General features: G+C 32.7%; 4 protein-coding genes across 5 annotated transcripts in view; 2 read left to right on the plus strand and 2 right to left on the minus strand.

Moving 5' to 3' along the window:
- LOC129742003 (sodium-dependent transporter bedraggled) overlaps window positions 1-21,291 on the minus strand; it is a 260,366-nt gene that overhangs the window by 117,426 nt on the left and 121,649 nt on the right. The gene's annotated exons all lie outside the window — the stretch shown is intronic.
- On the minus strand, window positions 6,778-8,551 carry LOC129742012 (probable cytochrome P450 9f2). The gene is made up of 2 exons (XM_055733857.1): window positions 8,288-8,551; window positions 6,778-8,223 (listed from the first exon to the last, which is right to left on the minus strand). The coding sequence occupies exons 1-2, from the start codon at window positions 8,491-8,493 to the stop codon at window positions 6,819-6,821; spliced, it is 1,611 nt and encodes a 536-aa protein (XP_055589832.1). The 5' UTR covers window positions 8,494-8,551; the 3' UTR covers window positions 6,778-6,818.
- On the plus strand, window positions 10,176-12,571 carry LOC129742015 (cytochrome P450 9e2-like). The gene is made up of 2 exons (XM_055733860.1): window positions 10,176-10,450; window positions 10,522-12,571. The coding sequence occupies exons 1-2, from the start codon at window positions 10,230-10,232 to the stop codon at window positions 11,903-11,905; spliced, it is 1,605 nt and encodes a 534-aa protein (XP_055589835.1). The 5' UTR covers window positions 10,176-10,229; the 3' UTR covers window positions 11,906-12,571.
- Window positions 12,917-18,004, plus strand: LOC129742008 (cytochrome P450 9e2-like). The gene is made up of 3 exons (XM_055733853.1): window positions 12,917-13,280; window positions 16,081-16,331; window positions 16,389-18,004. The coding sequence occupies exons 2-3, from the start codon at window positions 16,117-16,119 to the stop codon at window positions 17,794-17,796; spliced, it is 1,623 nt and encodes a 540-aa protein (XP_055589828.1). The 5' UTR covers window positions 12,917-13,280; window positions 16,081-16,116; the 3' UTR covers window positions 17,797-18,004.

A 21,291-nucleotide genomic window follows, 5' to 3' on the forward strand; every position in this document is an offset into this window, starting at 1 on the left:
TACCTGTACACAAATCTCCCCTCCCTCCACTTAAACCCAGTAATCTCAGTAATGATTCCGCTTGGCTTGGTTGTCGTGAGAAAATGAGCCTGAACTAAACCCAGCAGCAAGTCATCAAAGCGTCGTTAAGGCACGTTTGATGTTTGTTTGACGGTTAAGTTGAAGAATAATTATTTCCAGAGGAAATTGTTCTATTTTTCGTTCATCTTCTGTAAGTAGTAAGCGAAAGTTAAAAAAAAGTGGATTCAGTTTTCTTTGTCAATTTTTGTGAAATTAATGCAATATTTGAACAATTTTTAATTTTTGGGGAATTTTAAAAAGGTTTTTTCAACAAATGAACTTTTGAAGTTACGTCAAAATTTAATTTTCATCGTTCTTGATGATCTTGCAAATTTTGCAATTGATGACATTTTCAGTTCAATTTTCTTTGATTTCTGTAATTTTTGTCATTTTCAGTTCAATATTCTGTCATTTCTGAAATTTTTTGTCATCATTGTCATTTTTGTCATTTTTGTCATTTTTGTCATTTTTGTCATTTTTGTCATTTTTGTCATTTTTGTCATTTTTGTCATTTTTGTCATTTTTGTCATTTTTGTCATTTTTGTCATTTTTGTCATTTTTGTCATTTTTGTCATTTTTGTCATTTTTGTCATTTTTGTCATTTTTGTCATTTTTGTCAATTTTGTCATTTTTGTCATTTTTGTCATTTTTGTCATTTTGGTCAATTTTGTCATTTTTGTCATTTTTGTCATTTTTGTCATTTTTGTCATTTTTGTCATTTTTGTCATTTTTGTCATTTTTGTCATTTTTGTCATTTTTGTCATTTTTGTCATTTTTGTCATTTTTGTCATTTTTGTCATTTTTGTCATTTTTGTCATTTTTGTCATTTTTGTCATTTTTGTCATTTTTGTCATTTTTGTCATTTTTGTCATTTTTGTCATTTTTGTCATTTTTGTCATTTTTGTCATTTTTGTCATTTTTGTCATTTTTGTCATTTTTGTCATTTTTGTCATTTTTGTCATTTTTGTCATTTTTGTCATTTTTGTCATTTTTGTCATTTTTGTCATTTTTGTCATTTTTGTCATTTTTGTCATTTTTGTCATTTTTGTCATTTTTGTCATTTTTGTCATTTTTGTCATTTTTGTCATTTTTGTCATTTTTGTCATTTTTGTCATTTTTGTCATTTTTGTCATTTTTGTCATTTTTGTCATTTTTGTCATTTTTGTCATTTTTGTCATTTTTGTCATTTTTGTCATTTTTGTCATTTTTGTCATTTTTGTCATTTTTGTCATTTTTGTCATTTTTGTCATTTTTGTCATTTTTGTCATTTTTGTCATTTTTGTCATTTTTGTCATTTTTGTCATTTTTGTCATTTTTGTCATTTTTGTCATTTTTGTCATTTTTGTCATTTTTGTCATTTTTGTCATTTTTGTCATTTTTGTCATTTTTGTCATTTTTGTCATTTTTGTCATTTTTGTCATTTTTGTCATTTTTGTCATTTTTGTCATTTTTGTCATTTTTGTCATTTTTGTCATTTTTGTCATTTTTGTCATTTTTGTCATTTTTGTCATTTTTGTCATTTTTGTCATTTTTGTCATTTTTGTCATTTTTGTCATTTTTGTCATTTTTGTCATTTTTGTCATTTTTGTCATTTTTGTCATTTTTGTCATTTTTGTCATTTTTGTCATTTTTGTCATTTTTGTCATTTTTGTCATTTTTGTCATTTTTGTCATTTTAGTCATTTTAGTCATTTTAGTCATTTTAGTCATTTTTGTCATTTTTGTCATTTTTGTCATTTTTGTCATTTTTGTCATTTTTGTCATTTTTGTCATTTTTGTCATTTTTGTCATTTTTGTCATTTTTGTCATTTTTGTCATTTTTGTCATTTTTGTCATTTTTGTCATTTTTGTCATTTTTGTCATTTTTGTCATTTTTGTCATTTTTGTCATTTTTGTCATTTTTGTCATTTTTGTCATTTTTGTCATTTTTGTCATTTTTGTCATTTTTGTCATTTTTGTCATTTTTGTCATTTTTGTCATTTTTGTCATTTTTGTCATTTTTGTCATTTTTGTCATTTTTGTCATTTTTGTCATTTTTGTCATTTTTGTCATTTTTGTCATTTTTGTCATTTTTGTCATTTTTGTCATTTTTGTCATTTTTGTCATTTTTGTCATTTTTGTCATTTTTGTCATTTTTGTCATTTTTGTCATTTTTGTCATTTTTGTCATTTTTGTCATTTTTGTCATTTTTGTCATTTTTGTCATTTTTGTCATTTTTGTCATTTTTGTCATTTTTGTCATTTTTGTCATTTTTGTCATTTTTGTCATTTTTGTCATTTTTGTCATTTTTGTCATTTTTGTCATTTTTGTCATTTTTGTCATTTTTGTCATTTTTGTCATTTTTGTCATTTTTGTCATTTTTGTCATTTTTGTCATTTTTGTCATTTTTGTCATTTTTGTCATTTTTGTCATTTTTGTCATTTTTGTCATTTTTGTCATTTTTGTCATTTTTGTCATTTTTGTCATTTTTGTCATTTTTGTCATTTTTGTCATTTTTGTCATTTTTGTCATTTTTGTCATTTTTGTCATTTTTGTCATTTTTGTCATTTTTGTCATTTTTGTCATTTTTGTCATTTTTGTCATTTTTGTCATTTTTGTCATTTTTGTCATTTTTGTCATTTTTGTCATTTTTGTCATTTTTGTCATTTTTGTCATTTTTGTCATTTTTGTCATTTTTGTCATTTTTGTCATTTTTGTCATTTTTGTCATTTTTGTCATTTTTGTCATTTTTGTCATTTTTGTCATTTTTGTCATTTTTGTCATTTTTGTCATTTTTGTCATTTTTGTCATTTTTGTCATTTTTGTCATTTTTGTCATTTTTGTCATTTTTGTCATTTTTGTCATTTTTGTCATTTTTGTCATTTTTGTCATTTTTGTCATTTTTGTCATTTTTGTCATTTTTGTCATTTTTGTCATTTTTGTCATTTTTGTCATTTTTGTCATTTTTGTCATTTTTGTCATTTTTGTCATTTTTGTCATTTTTGTCATTTTTGTCATTTTTGTCATTTTTGTCATTTTTGTCATTTTTGTCATTTTTGTCATTTTTGTCATTTTTGTCATTTTTGTCATTTTTGTCATTTTTGTCATTTTTGTCATTTTTGTCATTTTTGTCATTTTTGTCATTTTTGTCATTTTTGTCATTTTTGTCATTTTTGTCATTTTTGTCATTTTTGTCATTTTTGTCATTTTTGTCATTTTGGTCAATTTTGTCATTTTTGTCATTTTTGTCATTTTGGTCAATTTTGTCATTTTTGTCATTTTTGTCATTTTTGGCATTTTTGTCATTTTTGTCATTTTTGTCATTTTTGTCATTTTTGTCATTTTTGTCATTTTTGTCGTTTTTGTCATTTTTGTCATTTTTGTCATTTTTGTCATTTTTGTCATTTTTGTCATTTTTGTCATTTTTGTCATTTTTGTCATTTTTGTCATTTTTGTCATTTTTGTCATTTTTGTCATTTTTGTCATTTTTGTCATTTTTGTCATTTTTGTCATTTTTGTCATTTTTGTCATTTTTGTCATTTTTGTCATTTTTGTCATTTTTGTCATTTTTGTCATTTTTGTCATTTTTGTCATTTTTGTCATTTTTGTCATTTTTGTCATTTTTGTCATTTTTGTCATTTTTGTCATTTTTGTCATTTTTGTCATTTTTGTCATTTTTGTCATTTTTGTCATTTTTGTCATTTTTGTCATTTTTGTCATTTTTGTCATTTTTGTCATTTTTGTCATTTTTGTCATTTTTGTCATTTTTGTCATTTTTGTCATTTTTGTCATTTTTGTCATTTTTGTCATTTTTGTCATTTTTGTCTTTTTTGTCATTTTTGTCATTTTTGTCATTTTTTGTCATTTTTGTCATTTTTGTCATTTTTGTCATTTTTGTCATTTTTGTCATTTTTGTCATTTTTGTCATTTTTGTCATTTTTGTCATTTTTGTCATTTTTGTCATTTTTGTCATTTTTGTCATTTTTGTCATTTTTGTCATTTTTGTCATTTTTGTCATTTTTGTCATTTTTGTCATTTTTGTCATTTTTGTCATTTTTGTCATTTTTGTCATTTTTGTCATTTTTGTCATTTTTGTCATTTTTGTCATTTTTGTCATTTTTGTCATTTTTGTCATTTTTGTCATTTTTGTCATTTTTGTCATTTTTGTCATTTTTGTCATTTTTGTCATTTTTGTCATTTTTGTCATTTTTGTCATTTTTGTCATTTTTGTCATTTTTGTCATTTTTGTCATTTTTGTCATTTTTGTCATTTTTGTCATTTTTGTCATTTTTGTCATTTTTGTCATTTTTGTCATTTTTGTCATTTTTGTCATTTTTGTCATTTTTGTCATTTTTGTCATTTTTGTCATTTTTGTCATTTTTGTCATTTTTGTCATTTTTGTCATTTTTGTCATTTTTGTCATTTTTGTCATTTTTGTCATTTTTGTCATTTTTGTCATTTTTGTCATTTTTGTCATTTTTGTCATTTTTGTCATTTTTGTCATTTTTGTCATTTTTGTCATTTTTGTCATTTTTGTCATTTTTGTCATTTTTGTCATTTTTGTCATTTTTGTATTTTTTGTCATTTTTGTCATTTTTGTCATTTTTGTCATTTTTGTCATTTTTGTCATTTTTGTCATTTTTGTCATTTTTGTCATTTTTGTCATTTTTGTCATTTTTGTCATTTTTGTCATTTTTGTCATTTTTGTCATTTTTGTCATTTTTGTCATTTTTGTCATTTTTGTCATTTTTGTCATTTTTGTCATTTTTGTCATTTTTGTCATTTTTGTCATTTTTGTCATTTTTGTCATTTTTGTCATTTTTGTCATTTTTGTCATTTTTGTCATTTTTGTCATTTTTGTCATTTTTGTCATTTTTGTCATTTTTGTCATTTTTGTCATTTTTGTCATTTTTGTCATTTTTGACAAATTCGTCGAATGTGAAATTTTTTGACTAATTCAAAAATGCTTACAATTTTGACAATTTGATAATTTTGATAATTTTGACAATTTTGAAAATTTTGAAAATTTTGACAATTTTGACAATTTGGACAATTTTGACAACTTTGACAATTTTGACAATTTTGACAATTTTGACAATTTTGACAATTTTGACAATTTTGACAATTTTGACAATTTTGACAATTTTTACAATTTTGACAATTTTGACAATTTTGACAATTTTGACAATTTTGACAATTTTGACAATTTTGACAATTTTGACAATTTTGACAATTTTGACAATTTTGACAATTTTGACAATTTTGATAATTTTGACAATTTTGACAATTTTGACAATTTTGACAATTTTGACAACTTTGACAATTTTGACAATTTTGACAATTTTGACAATTTTGACAATTTTGACAATTTTGACAATTTTGACAATTTTGACAATTTTGACAATTTTGACAATTTTGACAATTTTGACAATTTTGACAATTTTGACAATTTTGACAATTTTGACAATTTTGACAATTTTGACAATTTTGACAATTTTGACAATTTTGACAATTTTGACAATTTTGACAATTTTGACAATTTTGACAATTTTGACAATTTTGACAATTTTGACAATTTTGACAATTTTGACAATTTTGACAATTTTGACAATTTTGACAATTTTGACAATTTTGACAATTTTGACAATTTTGACAATTTTGACAATTTTGACAATTTTGACAATTTTGACAATTTTGACAATTTGGACAATTTTGACAATTTTGACAATTTTGACAATTTTGACAATTTTGACAATTTTGACAATTTTGACAATTTTGACAATTTTGACAATTTTGACAATTTTGACAATTTTGACAATTTTGACAATTTTGATAATTTTGACAATTTTGACTATTTCGATAAGTTTGACTTTTTTGACAATTTTGACTTTTTTGACAATTTTGACTTTTTGACATTTTGACATTCTTGATAATTTTGTCAATTTTGACAATTTTGAAAATTTTAACAATTTTGACAATTTCGAAAATTTCGATTATTTTGACGAATTTCGACAATTTTGATAATTATGAAAATTTTAAAAATTTAGAAAATTTTAAAAAAATTTAAAATTTATACCATTTGAACATTTTAAAAATTTAGATTTTTTCTCAAATTTTTCATTTTTTTTCTAATTTTTCGATTTTGATAATTTTGAAAATATTGACCATCTTCAAAATATTCGCGAATATTTTCAAGTGTATTTATTATTATTGGAACAGCCTATACAAGGTAGAATATTTTGACATTTTTACATTTAGAGTATTTTTAATAACTCTAAACAGTTCAAAGTTTTGGTAAAACCTAAATTGAAAACATGCTTACGATTTCACCGTATGGCTTTATAAGGTAAAATAGTTGGTTAGAGCCGGTTCCAAAAAGCTACACCTGATAACGCAAAGTGGGACAATTGGACGATTTATGGAATACCATCAATCAATAGCCTTTTTCCGATAACCTTTACATATGAATGTAGTGTAGCTTCTTGCACAGAATCATTGCAGTGTTTAGTCAGATTTGTGTGGCGTCGTCGTGACCTCAAAATATTCTTGAGTTAAGTTATAATAAAAAAGATTAGGTAACTAAAAAAAACGCAAACAAAAAAACATGTTTGACTCTCATCAGCCAAATTTCAAGAACGCATCTTTGATAAAAACAACTCATTCAATTTTCAGAGGCGATCGTTCTCAAATTCGGAGTTTCAAGCTTACATAAGAATGTTCACAAAAACTAAAGAAAACATTTTTCTAAGACAATTCAAGCACAAGTTTATTGACAAATGTCTACGCCCTCGGTTTAAACTCAATCCACATTCCACCTTCAACAGTCATTCCGACCAAACTTTTCTTCAACTGCAGCGGGATCCGAGTTTTTTCGGTGCGCTCCAGGGTGAAGTTCTTCACCAGATAGTACACGATGGCCTTAACCTCCATCAGGGCCAGACGAGATCCGATGCAGGCCCGGGGACCTATTCCGAACGGGAGGTATGCTCCGGGGTTTATTTGGTGCTTGTTGGCCTCGCTGAACCGTTCCGGGTCGAATTTGTAGGGGTTTGGGTAGTAAATTGGGTCGTGATGAAGGGCAGTTATCGGGAACCATACCGTTTGACCTGGTTTGAGTTTGAGCTGAGCTCCGGATCCATCGTTCAACATGTAGTCTTTGATGCACATCCGATCGGTGAAGGGAGCTGGAGGCCAAAGGCGAAGGGTTTCCGAAATGACCATATCGAGGTATTTCAGCCGATTGAACTCTTCGTAGCCGGGAGTTTTGCCTCCGAGTGATTTTTCCGTGGCTTGGATTTCTTCAAAGAGTTTCTGTTGAACGTCAGGGTTCATCATCAGTTCGTAGCTCAAGAATGTTAAGCACGTCGAAACGGTATCGAATCCGGCCGTGAAGAACAGGAAGCTCTGCGATATCAGCTCATTTTCGGTCCAAACTCGGCTACTGGCACGTTTTCCTACGGAAGATTCTTCGACGGTTGCAAATCCAGCGTCTTGCAGCTTGCTCTCTTCCTTCGAATGCTGTAACTTACCCTTCCTAACCTGCATCAGTATGTCGATCATGTCGTTACGGACGATTCCGTGCTTCTCCCGATGATTCATGTTGTTGATGACCATCTGTTTGAAGTACTCGTTCATATCTGCACTGGTCAAATCGAGCTTCAACCACATCATCAGCTTCGGAACTGTTCGAAACAGTAAGATCTTGATCAGTGTTAGAGCGCTCTGGAAGTTGAGCAACTTCTTTCCATTGACGTAGAAGTCGTTCGTTGGTTCTCGCAGCGAATCCACACTGATGCCGAATGCCACCGATGCGATGACGTCGTTGCTGAATCGTGTAAACACATCCTTCATCTCGACTTCCGCTTTGTCTCCTTGTCTAGCTACATTCAAGAAATGCTCAGCAGCCGACTTTGCACAATCCGAAACCAGCTCAAACATCTGCCGCATCTTGCTGCTGGTGAATGCTGGACTCAACGTCGCTCTCATGTCCCTCCATTTCTGTCCACGAAGCATGAACAGCGAATTCCCAAACAAACTATCGCCTCCAATGTCTTCGACGTCGGCCCGCGTAAACAGTGGCGTATGATCGCTGAAATGATCAAAGTCCTTCACCCCGACCTGCTTCACCAAACTCGGATCCCGAATCATCAGCACCGGCTTGTGAAAGTCGAACAGACCGATGAATCTGCAAAACAAGCAAACTACCTGTTCAAGATAATCCGTCCAAGAAAGTCCTCACAGATACTCACTTCGCGGTCGGAAACTTCTGATACAGCGCCTGGATGTGCTGCAGCATGTCCACCTTCTTGAACATGACCGGTGTTCCATTTCCCAGCAAAAAGGTTGGCTTCACAAACGGCACTCCACGCTCTTCCCAGTAGCGGTACTGCGCCTTTATGTAGCGATACCCGAAGAAGATTGCTGCAGCAATCGCCAACAGCAGAAGCGGATCCATCCTGAGTGCGCTTCGATCAACCGGCTACGCAGAACTGAGCGCATCACGATTTCGGTAGGTATTTGAACTTGAATCCAATATCCGATCCTAGCTATCTTATCGAGTGAGGGTTTTCGGTGTTTTTTTTTTCGATCGATTGAAAGATAAACCAAATATGAGTCAGAGCCAAAAAACGATGAATGACTGTGTAGATTTTTGTTCGTGGTATTTTGGGCCAACCAGTCAGTCAACCAACAGAGGAAAAAAATCAGCATTACCGGGGCATTATCATTTACAGTCGTCCTCCACAGTGTCTTTGGATGAAGGGGAGGTGCGAGGAATGGGGTAAGCCAGAATTGTTTGTTGTTGGCGTTGCCGTCGTTTGTTTGATTACTGTGTATGCCGTCAATTTCGAACCGGTCCAGCTCGATCGCATTTGAAAGTTGTTGTTTGTGTTGTGAAATTTGATACAAGGGAGATCAATCTTGAAATTGGAACAACGGAAATAATAAAAAAAATCAATTTTCAAACCAATTTCCAATTTTTTGTCAATTTTGTCGATTTTGTCAATTTTGTCAATTTTGTCAATTTTGTCAATTTTGTCAATTTTGTCAATTTTGTCAATTTTGTCAATTTTGTCAATTTTGTCAATTTTGTCAATTTTGTCAATTTTGTCAATTTTGTCAATTTTGTCAATTTTGTCAATTTTGTCAATTTTGTCAATTTTGTCAATTTTGTCAATTTTGTCAATTTTGTCAATTTTGTCAATTTTGTCAATTTTGTCAATTTTGTCAATTTTGTCAATTTTGTCAATTTTGTCAATTTTGTCAATTTTGTCAATTTTGTCAATTTTTTCAATTTTGTCAATTTTGTCAATTTTGTCAATTTAAAAAAAAATAAAAAAAAATTTCTAAATTTTTTCATTTTTGTAAATTTTGTTTATTTTGTAAATTATGTTAATTTTGAAAATTTTGTAAATTTTTTTGAATTTTTTTGTTATTGTTTTAAATTTTTTCGATTTTCTCAATGGATGCTCTAAGTTTTTATTTGTTTTTTTTTTTACTAGAGACCTTGCTTGATATATACGAACAAAGGGTCTTGATAGTGTTGATACACTAAAACGAACATATTTCCATCATTGGATGTGTTCCAAATGTTGAAGAATATTCCTTTAAAATGTAACAGACGCCAGTTAATGACATCATTCCAATTCCATCACGAACCGACTCAAAATAAATTATGATGGAGATGGACCGCCTAGAAAGAGTACCATCGTCCCCTCAGTTTTATACGTTGGTAAACATATGATTGCCAGATTTTGATTAAATTTAGCAGTTTTCTTTTCAAATAGAGTTTTGAGGGTGTAAGTATTATTTTCGAGTTCTGTTACTGGGCGATCGACGCTTCAGTTAGTGATTAATTTCGTTAGAGATTCAGTTTCCAAAAGGTCTAATATGTACACACGGAGACACTGAAGATGAGAGCTGTCACTTGTATAAAATCTGAAAATAGGAAAATAAAATGCGAATAAATCTGTTTTACAACCTTTCAAGAAAGTTTTTCAAGTAGTTTTGATAAACACCGCTATAAAGCTACATCACATCCACTAGACTCAACATCATCAAGCTGACATCCAATGTTTACAAATTTAACGGACTGACTGGAGAGAGAACAACAACCGAAAATTTAGTTCTCTCGGAAACTTCAAGCGTGTCGGTCGACTCGACACGCGACGCAACACACGCGGTCGCTGAATAATGGAGGCGTCATTTCTATCGGTGACGCTTGGCGTCGTCATCGTTGCTGTGCTGGGTCTAATTTATCGTTGGCTCACCAAAGATAGAAACTTTTTCCTCGAAAAATCGATTCCGTCGATGGACTGTAAACCTCTGCTGGGGAGCCTCGGTCCGTTGATTTTGAAACGGGTCACATTCTACGAATTCGTGCAGCAAATATACGACAAATTTTCGGATGCTAAGTAAGTATTACTTATGGTAGTTTACATGATAAAGCTTCATTGAATAATTGCTGTTTAAATAATCGTTTTAGGGTTTTCGGGCTGTTTTTCACGATGTCCCGCACGTTTGTCATTCGAGATCCGGAGCTGATCAAGCAGATAGCGGTGAAGGATTTCGAATACTTCACCGATCGGAGAACGCTCTTTGGCGATGAAAACAACGACAACCCTAATCTGCTGTTTGCAAAAGCTCTGGGCAATTTGAAGGGTCAAAAGTGGAGGAATATGCGTGCCACATTGAGTCCCGCCTTTACCGGAAGTAGAATGAGACAGATGTTCTGCTTGATGGAACGATACGCCGAACAGATGATTGCTGCCGTTGATAGAGAATCTGCAGCCACGGGATCTGTGGACTACGAAATGAGAGACTTTTGTACCCGAGTCGCAAACGATATCATTGCGACTTGTGCCTTCGGATTAGAGGTAAATTCATTAGACGACCGTGAAAACGAATTCTACAAAATGGGTAGCAAAATGGTAAACTTCCAACGGCCTACTGTGATGATGAAAATATTCTTGAACATGCTTTGCCCCAAGCTTGCCGTTAAACTGGGGCTGGATCTCATCGACTACGAACAGGGTCAATACTTCTCGAAATTGATCAAAGCAACCATCGAAGCAAGGGAAACACACGGCACAGTTCGTCCGGACATCATCCACCTGTTGATGCAAGCGAGAAAGGGAAAACTCAAACAATCAAGCAACGAAGCTGCCGAGGAGAAAGACACTGGATTCGCTACCGTTGAAGAATCTCAGATCGGCAGAGAGCAGATTGAAGGAAAACTCACCGAAATTGAGCTTATTGCCCAGTGTCTTCTTTTTTTCCTAGCTGGATTTGACACCATCTCATCTCTCATGCAATTCGTAGCATACGAGCTAGCCATCAACCCCGAAGTCCAACAAAAGCTATACCAAGAAATAGCCAACGACAACGCATCAACTCTAACCTACGAAACGCTGCAAAACAGCAAATACCTAGACATGGTGGTGTCGGAAGGGTTACGATTATGGCCTCCACCGGCTACAGAACGAATCTGCGTCCGTGATTACGAGCTAAAACTCGAAAACGGTCACAATTTCGTCATCGAAAAAGATTGTGCTGTGTGGTTCCCGGTATCTGCGATACACAAAGACCCCCAATACTTCCCCAATCCAAACAAATTCGACCCGGAACGCTTCAGCCAAACGAACCGGAACAATATCAACCGTGATGCATATCAACCGTTTGGAATCGGTCCCCGGAATTGCATCGGATCGCGCTTTGCCCTGATGGAGCTGAAAACCATCATCTACAAGCTGGTACAGAACTATCGAATCGAGCGCTACGAACGTACCCAGGTGCCGATTCAGCTGGTCAAGGGACTCACCGGAATCGTAACCGAGAACGGAATGTATCTGCGTTTTCGGAAACGATAACAGCAGTGAACAAAATCGGTGATTGGAGAGGGTTCATTTTATTATTATTTTTGGAAATGATCATTAGTTAAAGAAAGCTTCCAATTAAATTGGAATAAAAATTCAGTTCAAATGGAGAAAAATGTCCAACTCTGTAAAGTTCCCTTTGGCCATTTTGGCGTTTTTTACCTTTTGATAACTGAGGCGGAAGCCACCAAAAAAGATATATAAAAATAACACAAAAAAGTAACAAAAGTTTCCTCAAAACTTTCAAAAATGTCATAAAAAATATCATAAAAATGATAAAATAATAATAATTAAAAGATATTTCAGCGGGATTCGAACCCCGATCGCAACGATTACAAACCAGACACGCTAGCCATTAGGCTAAACGACAGCCCCCTTTGTTGGGTTAGAAACTGTTCCTGTTTCTGGATATTACAGATGTTTTTAGCAGTGACGTAGCCGGATGTGAGATCTGAATCGAGGATTTGAATTTAAAATCAGGATTCAAGATCAGTTTGATCAGAATCCAGGAACCAAACATGGGACCATCGACGAGAATTAAAAACGTCTGATTAGCGAGCGAGTACTGTACACTGTAATTTTACACAAATTCGACTGTAATCTTTTAAAAATTACCAGGTAAACAATTTCATGTTGCTAGATATGTCTTTTTTTTGCATACGTACGAGTTTTTTTTTTTCTACTGGAAGCGAGGAACAGAAAATACTCCAATATGAAATTCGGATCACTTGTGTATAAAAACGTCATAGAAACGACCAGGACAGACATGTCAACAAAAGTCTTCTGAACCATGGAATTTCCATAACCACATATTTAAGCCACACTAGTAATGAAGCTGATATTGAATGCTAGTGTAACAATATGAATCTTATTTAATAACTTTTTTTTTCAATTACTCATCGTTTATTTCAAGTTAAATATAAATTAGATGTAATTTTAATTGAATCGTACTGTAAGTTTGCGATTTGGGACAGGTAAAAACCTGTAACATTCAGTTTTACAAGAAGGTCATTTTATTTTTAATATTTCGTGAAATACTAAAAAATTTAAAATTTTTAACTAATAATAATCATCATCATCATTTGAGCCACACACCTATCGGTGACGTAACGTCTCTCTATTGTTTGGTTAGGGCAACTGTCACTCTGCCAGCTATAAAAGCAGCACCACAAGTTCGCGAGGGCTCAGAAAGTGTTTGGCCGTTCGTTGGCTCTGTACAGCGCGCAAAGTTAACGAGTGTATTTATTTCGTACCCGCTCCCGCCCGGGCAAAGTGAAGTGAACCATGGATTGATCTGTTACCTACATACATCAGTCAGAAGCGGTTGGAGCGCAAGCAACCGGTTCAGCTCCGATCCAATTCTGGTGTGGTGAGTAAGAGAAGAAGAAAAAAAAAATTTCCCCCCGTCATCAACCGGCTCAGTTTGTTGAATGTTTTGTATTTTTGTACCTACAGAATATACGACCTATATGGATGCTTCTTTTTCTCACTTGATTGAAGTTCTTCATCACAGCAGAGGGATAGTTTGAAGCAAGGGTAAAGAAGCATTCAAATGACCTGAATTTTTTGGCTAGTAATCAAGTTTGATTGAAAATTGTAGTCAGATTTCTATCTATTAAAATAAACTTTCTAAATATAAATTTTAAGTCTAAATTTTGTATCTGAATCTAAGGCTTTCTTAACCTAATATGTCTAAAATAAATTTAAAAATCAATAATTTCGATATTGACTGTTTTATCAGTTGATCACATTTGTAATTGTTTTCCATTTTTGTCGTTTTTTTTTTTCATTACTGAGGTAATGTTTTCCTTTTCACCATTTTTGTAAATTTAGTTTTTGTTTGGTCATTTGTGTTATTTTTGTCAGTTAAGTAATTTTTTCCATTTTTGTCATTTTTGTAATTTCTGTAATTTTTGTTTTTTTGACATTGTGTAATTTTTGTCATCATTGTAATTTATGTCAATTTCGTTATTTTTGTAATTTTTATTTTTTTGTAATTTTTGTCATTTTTGTAATTTTTGTCATTGTTGTCATTTTTGTATTTTTTTTTATTTTTGTCATTTTTGTCAATTTTGTAATTTTTGTCATTTTTAATAATTTTTGTCATTTTTGTATTTTTTGTATTTTTTTTAATTTTTGTCATTTTTGTAATTTTTGTCATTGTTGTCTTTTTGTAATTTATGTAATTTTTGAAATTTTTGACATTTTTGTTAATTTTGTCATTTTTGTCATTTGTGTCAATTTTGCCTTTTTGTCATTTTTGTAATTTTTGTCATTTTTGTCATTTTTTAAATTTTTGTCATTTTTGTAGTTTTTGTAATTTTAGTAATTTTTGTAATTTTTGTAATTGTTGTAATTTTTAGTAATTTTTGTCATTTTTGTAATTTTTGTCATTTTTGTCATTTTTGTCTTTTTTGTCTTTTTTGTCTTTTTTGTCTTTTTAGTCTTTTTTGTCTTTTTTGTCATTAAAGTCATTTTTGTCATTTTTTTTTTTCATTTTTGTCATTTTTGTCATTATTTTCATTTTTGTCATTTTTGGCATTTTTGTCTTTTTTGTCATTTTTGTAATTTTTGTTATTTATAATTTTTGTCATTTTTTAATTTTTGTCAGTTTTGTCGTTTTTGTTATCTTTGTCATTTTGTCATTTTTGACTTTTTTTTTTCATTTTTGTCAATTTTGTCATTTTTGTCATTTTTGTTCTTTTTTGTCATTTTTGTCATTTTTGTCATTTTTGTCATTTTTGTCATTTTTGTAATTTTTGTAATTTTTGTAATTTTTGTTATTTTTGTCATTTTTGTCATTTTTGTCATTTTTGTCATTTTTGTCATTTTTGTCATTTTTGTCATTTTTGTCATTTTTGTCATTTTTGTCATATTTGTCATTTTTGTCATTTTTGTCATTTTTGTCAATTTTGTCAATTTTGTCATACTTGTTATTTTTGTCATTTTTGTCATTTTTGTCATTTTTGTCATTTTTGTCATTTTTGTCATTTTTGTCATTTTTGTCATTTTTGTCATTTTTGTCATTTTTGTCATTTTTGTCATTTTTGTCATTTTTGTCATTTTTGTCATTTTGCTCATTTTTGTCATTTTTGTCATTTTTGTCATTTTTGTCATTTTTGTCATTTTTGTCATTTTTGTCATTTTTGTCATTTTTGTCATTTTTGTCATTTTTGTCATTTTTGTCATTTTTGTCATTTTTGTCATTTTTGTCATTTTTGTCATTTTTGTCATTTTTGTCATTTTTGTCATTTTTGTCATTTTTGTCATTTTTGTCATTTTTGTCATTTTTGTCATATTTGTCATTTTTGTCATTTTTGTCATTCTTGTCATTTTTGTCATTTTTGTCATTTTTGTCATTTTTGTCATTTTTGTCATTTTTGTCATTTTTGTCATTTTTGTCATTTTTGTCATTTTTGTCATTTTTGTCATTTTTGTCATTATCGTCATTTTGTCATTTTTGTCATTTTTGTCATTTTTGTCATTTTTGTCATTTTTGTCATTTTTGTCATTTTTGTCATTTTTGTCATTTTTGTCATTTTTGTCATTTTTGTCATTTTTGTCATTTTTGTCATTTTTGTCATTTTTGTCATTTTTGTCATTTTTGTCATTTTTGTCATTTTTGTCATTTTTGTCATTTTTGTCATTTTTGTCATTTTTGTCATTTTTGTCATTTTTGTCATTTTTGTCATTTTTGTCATTTTTGTCATTTTTGTCATTTTTGTCATTTTTGTCATTTTTGTCATTTTTGTCATTTTTGTCATTTTTGTCATTTTTGTCATTTTTGTCATTTTTGTCATTTTTGTCATTTTTGTCATTTTTGTCATTTTTGTCATTTTTGTCATTTTTGTCATTTTTGTCATTTTTGTCATTTTTGTCATTTTTGTCATTTTTGTCATTTTTGTCATTTTTGTCATTTTTGTCATTTTTGTCATTTTTGTCATTTTTGTCATTTTTGTCATTTTTGTCATTTTTGTCATTTTTGTCATTTTTGTCATTCTTGTCAATTTTGTAATATTTGTAATTTTCGTAATTTTTGTAATTTTTGTCATTTTTGCCATTCTCTTCGTTTCGATTCTGCAATTCCAACTTCTTCAAGGGAATATATTTTATCATAAGTTTTCGATTGTAGATTTTTTTCAGTTGTTTATTTTGTTCTTCTTTTGCAGATTTCCATAACGTTGCGAGCCTAAAAAAAACTAGAAATGGCGGCACTAATCTTACTTCTGGTTGTGATCCCACTGGCCTTGGTGTTCCTGATTTACCGAAAGCTATCTGCGAAGCTTAAATTTTTCTCCTCCTTTCCGATCCCGGTGGTTCCGGCTAAATTTTTCTTCGGCAGCACCGCCCCAATGCTCCAGAAGCAGATTGCACCCATCGATTTTGTCAAAGATGTCTATAGTCGGTTTCCTGAGGACAAGTAAATTACTCCGTGGACTCTACAATTGAATTGGAATAAATGTTTTACCTTTTTTAGGGTAATCGGTCTACTGGACACGACGACTCCGGTTTTCCTGATCCGAGACCTGAACCTAATCAAACGGCTAACGGTGAAGGATTTCGATTATTTCACCGATCGAAGGCCGATGTTTGGGCGACTGCAGAAGGAAGGTGGAGATCGCAATCCGGACGTCCTGTGTACGAAAACTCTGGCCTCGCTGGCCGGAAGCCCTTGGAGGGATATGCGAGCTACGCTAAGTCCTGCCTTCACCGGAAGTAAGGTTCGGGCTATGTTTGAGCTGATCGTGGAGTACTGTGAGCAGCTGGGACCCGTGTATTTGGAGGCCGGGGTCAAGGAGTACGAGTGGAAGGCGGAATTTGGAAGGATTGCAACGGATATAATTGCGACCAGTGCTTTTGGGCTTAACGTCAACTCGATCAAGGACGAGTCGAATGAATTCTACACTATGGGCAGGCAGATGCTGAACTTTGATCGAGGTTTGATCGTGGCCAAGGTGCTGGGATATCGTTTGGTTCCTCAACTGATGACCTTTCTGGGGGTCGACATCATTGATAACGACCCTAAAAGGTATTTTTCTACAATCATTAGGGAAGCTATTAAGACCAGAAATGATCATGGAATCGTTAGACCAGATATGATCCACCTGCTCATGTTGGCCAGGAAAGGAGGGTTGACACATAATTCGCAAACTTCAGAACCCAATGAAGGTTTTGCTACCGTCGAAGAGTCCGAACTGGGCAAAGCCAACACTTCTGGATCAATGAGCGACTCCGAAATGATAGCTCAGTGTCTGATATTCTTCCTCGCTGGGCTCGATACAATATCCACGACTTTGTCGTTTCTAGTCTACGAGCTGGCTTTGAACGAAGATATCCAGGATCGATTATTCCAAGAAATCATGACAACCAAAACCAATCTTAAAGAAGATAAACTGACCTACGACTCCCTTCAAGACTTGAAATACCTGGACATGGTGATCTCGGAAACCCTCCGCAAATGGCCACCAGTTCCGTTTGCCGATCGTTACTGCGTCCGGGACTACCGACTACAAGACGGTGACCTCAAGTTCACCATTCCCCAGGAAAGCTGCCTCTGGATTCCGATTCACGGGCTGCATCACGACCCGGCCTACTTCCCCAACCCAGATCGATTCGATCCGGAGCGTTTCAGCGAGGAAAATCGGGTCACTATAACCCCGGGAAGTTATCTACCCTTTGGGAGTGGTCCCCGGAACTGTATCGGGTCCCGCTTTGCACTGGTGGAAATGAAGGCCATCGTGTTCTATCTGGTGGCGGAGTTTTCCTTCGAACGGACTCAGAACACCCAGGTTCCGGTGCGGTTCTCCAAGGAAATGATGGGCGTTGGAGCCGAGAGGGGGATTCGGCTGAAGTTGGTGCCACGTTCAACTGAATTATTGAACTGAAAATTTTGAGAAGAACTCTGTCTAATTGTCATTTAGATTAAATTTCCGGCCATGTTAGGTACTTAAGTTCAAAAGCGGACTAAAAAATTAGCTTTATGATAAAGTTTTTAAAAATGATCTGTGACATTCATCGATAAGAAGACTCTTTTTTGTAACTGCCTGAATTCAAGCTAGATTTAAGTAGATTGAGTAAGATTGAAGATAGTAATAAACTAACTGAACAACGATGAGAAAGTGTGACTTGTAGATCTTCATCGGATAAGTCCAGAGAAAGTCCATACTTCAAAATTCAGGTCGTTCTCAGAACAGAAGATGCCACAGATGCCTTCTCCTGCAAGAGCAGTACCAACAAGTTCAAAGCCAGAAGCCCCAAGTTATTCACTTTAGGTGGTATGGACTGTACTTTTATACCCACGATACTCCTTAGTCTAGCGAGCCTTCATTGAGTCATTACGAGGAAAGGTCGGACCTTCTGTCCAAGAGAAAACGTCAGACTTTTTAGTCGTCAAAAGTAGAAGTTTGGGAACATTCTGGAGTATTGCAGTTGCAGATTCAAAGGTTGTCACAACCTGCGAAGTGAAGCACCTTCCGTAGCATATACATTCGTTGTTTCTTGTCGTTAGATAGGTTTAGGATTTAAACTAATCATAGCAATCTGATAGTTTTTGAATTCATAAGTCTGTGAGGAAGTGCTAGTGCAAGTCGTGCAAAAAGCGTAGGTAATATGAAAATCAGAAAATGAATCTCAATTCATTTTAAAACCGTTTCAAATGTAGATAGAATAGAATAGCTACAGACAGTGCCAGGTAACTGAAAAAGCTAGACATTTAAATTCGAACCTAACCTACAATTTCCAACAGCTCACGTGGTACAGGACAGGTACGTGGTCATTGGAGTGCGAAAATAGCAAAGCGATTGAGATACTAAATGTATGTCACATGTTTTTTTACTTCCTAAAAATCTCTCGAATGATCAAAACCAAATATAACTAAAATTAATAAGGTGTGTTTTACTTTCCTTAAAGGAATTTTTACGCCACCGCCTTCACAAACGACAAAATTATACTAGAATAAGGCAGTTAAAAATCGGAAAATAAATTCTCTCTCTGTCGGCCGCTCGCGCAATTGTAGGGATGAGATGAAAAATATGCAGAAAATAAATCGAATTTAATTAAAAATATAATAAAATAATAGTTGTATTTGGCAACACTGAAGATAAATAAAATAAAATAAATTTCTATCGCAACGTTTGCTATTTTTGCAACACTAGGCAAACAAACAAAACAAAGTCAATCATTGATCTGTTCTTGTGAGCGACAGACGTGTCTAAGTGAATCTCTGAATTGAGATTCGTAAAATCACGACAATGGCGTGGTTGGTAGAATAACCACAAATAGCGCATTTATTAAAGGCTGCTACTGCTGATTGTTTTGATTTGGCCTTCCGGTGGAATAAGACGGATTGGCTTTTCAAGCGCAGATTTTTAAGGCTGCTGCTGCTGATTGGTTTGATTTGGCCTTTCGGAGGAATAAAACGAAATTGTTCTGTTATGTTATGTTGTTGAAAAAAAAAACGGAATTGGCTATAGCAGCGCAGATTTTTAAGGCTGCTGCTGCTGATTGTTTGTTATGATTTGGCCTTTCGGTAGAAAAAGACGAAATGGTTTTGAAAGCGCCGATTTTCAGGATTGTTGCGGCTGATTCTTAGTTATGATTTGGCCATCCGGTGGAAAAAGACGAAATGGATTTGGAAGCGCAGATATCCAGGCAGCTTTTGTTGATTGTCTGCTTTGATTTGGCCTTCCGTAGAGAAAAAACGGAATTGGCTAAGGAAGTACAGATTTTTTAGTCTGCTGTTGCTGATTGAATGTTTTGATTTGGTGGAAAAGACAGGATTGGCTTGAGAAACGCAGATTTTTAAGGCTACTGCTTCTGATTTTTTATTTTGATTTGGATTTTTAAGGCTACTGCTGCTGACTGTTTGTTTTGAATTGGCTTTCTGGCTGTTTCTAAAGCCTAGTCCACACTAGGCAACATGAACTGCGATTTTTGTTATGAGACGAACTTTGTTGTCTGTTGTTGTTGTTGGAAACCTGAGACGGTCTCAGTGTCTCCCGAAGAAAATGGGAGACGCTGAAACCGTCTCGAGACGAATCGTCTCCTAGTGTGGACTAGGCTTAAGAATTCAATCGAATTATTCCGGCTCTGGTAAACAGAGACAGAGTGACAAAAAACGCACAGTTAAACAAAGCTGTAGCTAAGAATGTTTTTTTTTGCAGATTGTTCCGGCTCTGGTTAACGAAAGCAGAGCGACAGGAAGAGCACAAATGGGAAAGGCTTTTGTGAAGAATATTTTCGAATGGGTGAAGAAATTAATAAATTTTGAAGAAATATAGCTTTTGCAGATAATGGAATGTAGATTTGAGATGAGGGATATTTGGGATATGAAATTTTGTATTTAAAAAAAAACAAAAGTCTGTAAATTAAACATTTTGAGATGAAGGATAAGCAGAAATTATATAAAATTTGTAGGATGGGGAATAAAGATGTGGCATATAGAATAAACTTTAATCTTCAAACTGAATCATCAAGCATGAGTCTTTTTAGTCATTTTTACCTACGAGTCTTGCAACTGAGTCCAGAGGCTTAAGTTCATGATTTTGAATCTTGAGTCTTAAATCTTAAACCTAGAGCCTTGAGACTCTAGTTTTACGTTTTTAATCTTCAAACATGAAATTTGAGTGTTTTAAACCTTGATTTTGTATTCTTGAGTCTTGATACCTGAGTTTTGAGCCTTGGACCTTTAGTGTTAAGTGTTAAGTTCTGAGTCTTCATTCTTGAATTTTTAGTTTTGAGTCTTGAGTTCTTTATAATTTAAATTGATACACTCAGGAACACATACAGTGTAATGCAATGTAAGTACAACATTAGACAAAATTTTATAAAATTTGCAATTTCATTTTCGAAAAAAATTAAAAAAGTAACAGAGGTTAAGCCAAATAAAATCTCGAACCTTCAGTTCTGATTCTTGGTGCTTGAATCTCTTTTTTGATGCTTTGAGTCTCCAATCTAAACACTTTAGTCTTGAGTCTTTGAGTCTTGAATACAAAATCTAAAGTTCACAAGGTTTGCTTTTCGATCTCAAGACTTGAATCTAGAGTTGTGAAAATGCACTGAAAGAAATAAACAAAAATATAACCAGTGTTATAAAAATAAGACAAAATAATGACAAAAATCTATCAAAACTGTTGCAAAAATATGAAAAACTATAAGTAAAATTTGACAAATGACAAAAGTTTGAAAGATTATGAAAAAATATGACAAACGAAAACGTGGAAAATGAAAAAACTTTGAATAAAACACGACAAATTTCATTAAAAAAAAATGATGCTGAAGATATGACAAATATTACAAAATTATGACAAAAGTATGAGAAAAATTTCACAAAAATGGCAAAATTATGACAAATGTGAAAAATATGACAAAAATTATGATCG

The sequence above is a fragment of the Uranotaenia lowii genome, chromosome 2 (genome assembly GCF_029784155.1).
Source record: "Uranotaenia lowii strain MFRU-FL chromosome 2, ASM2978415v1, whole genome shotgun sequence".
NCBI classification, from domain to species: Eukaryota; Metazoa; Arthropoda; class Insecta; order Diptera; family Culicidae; genus Uranotaenia; species Uranotaenia lowii.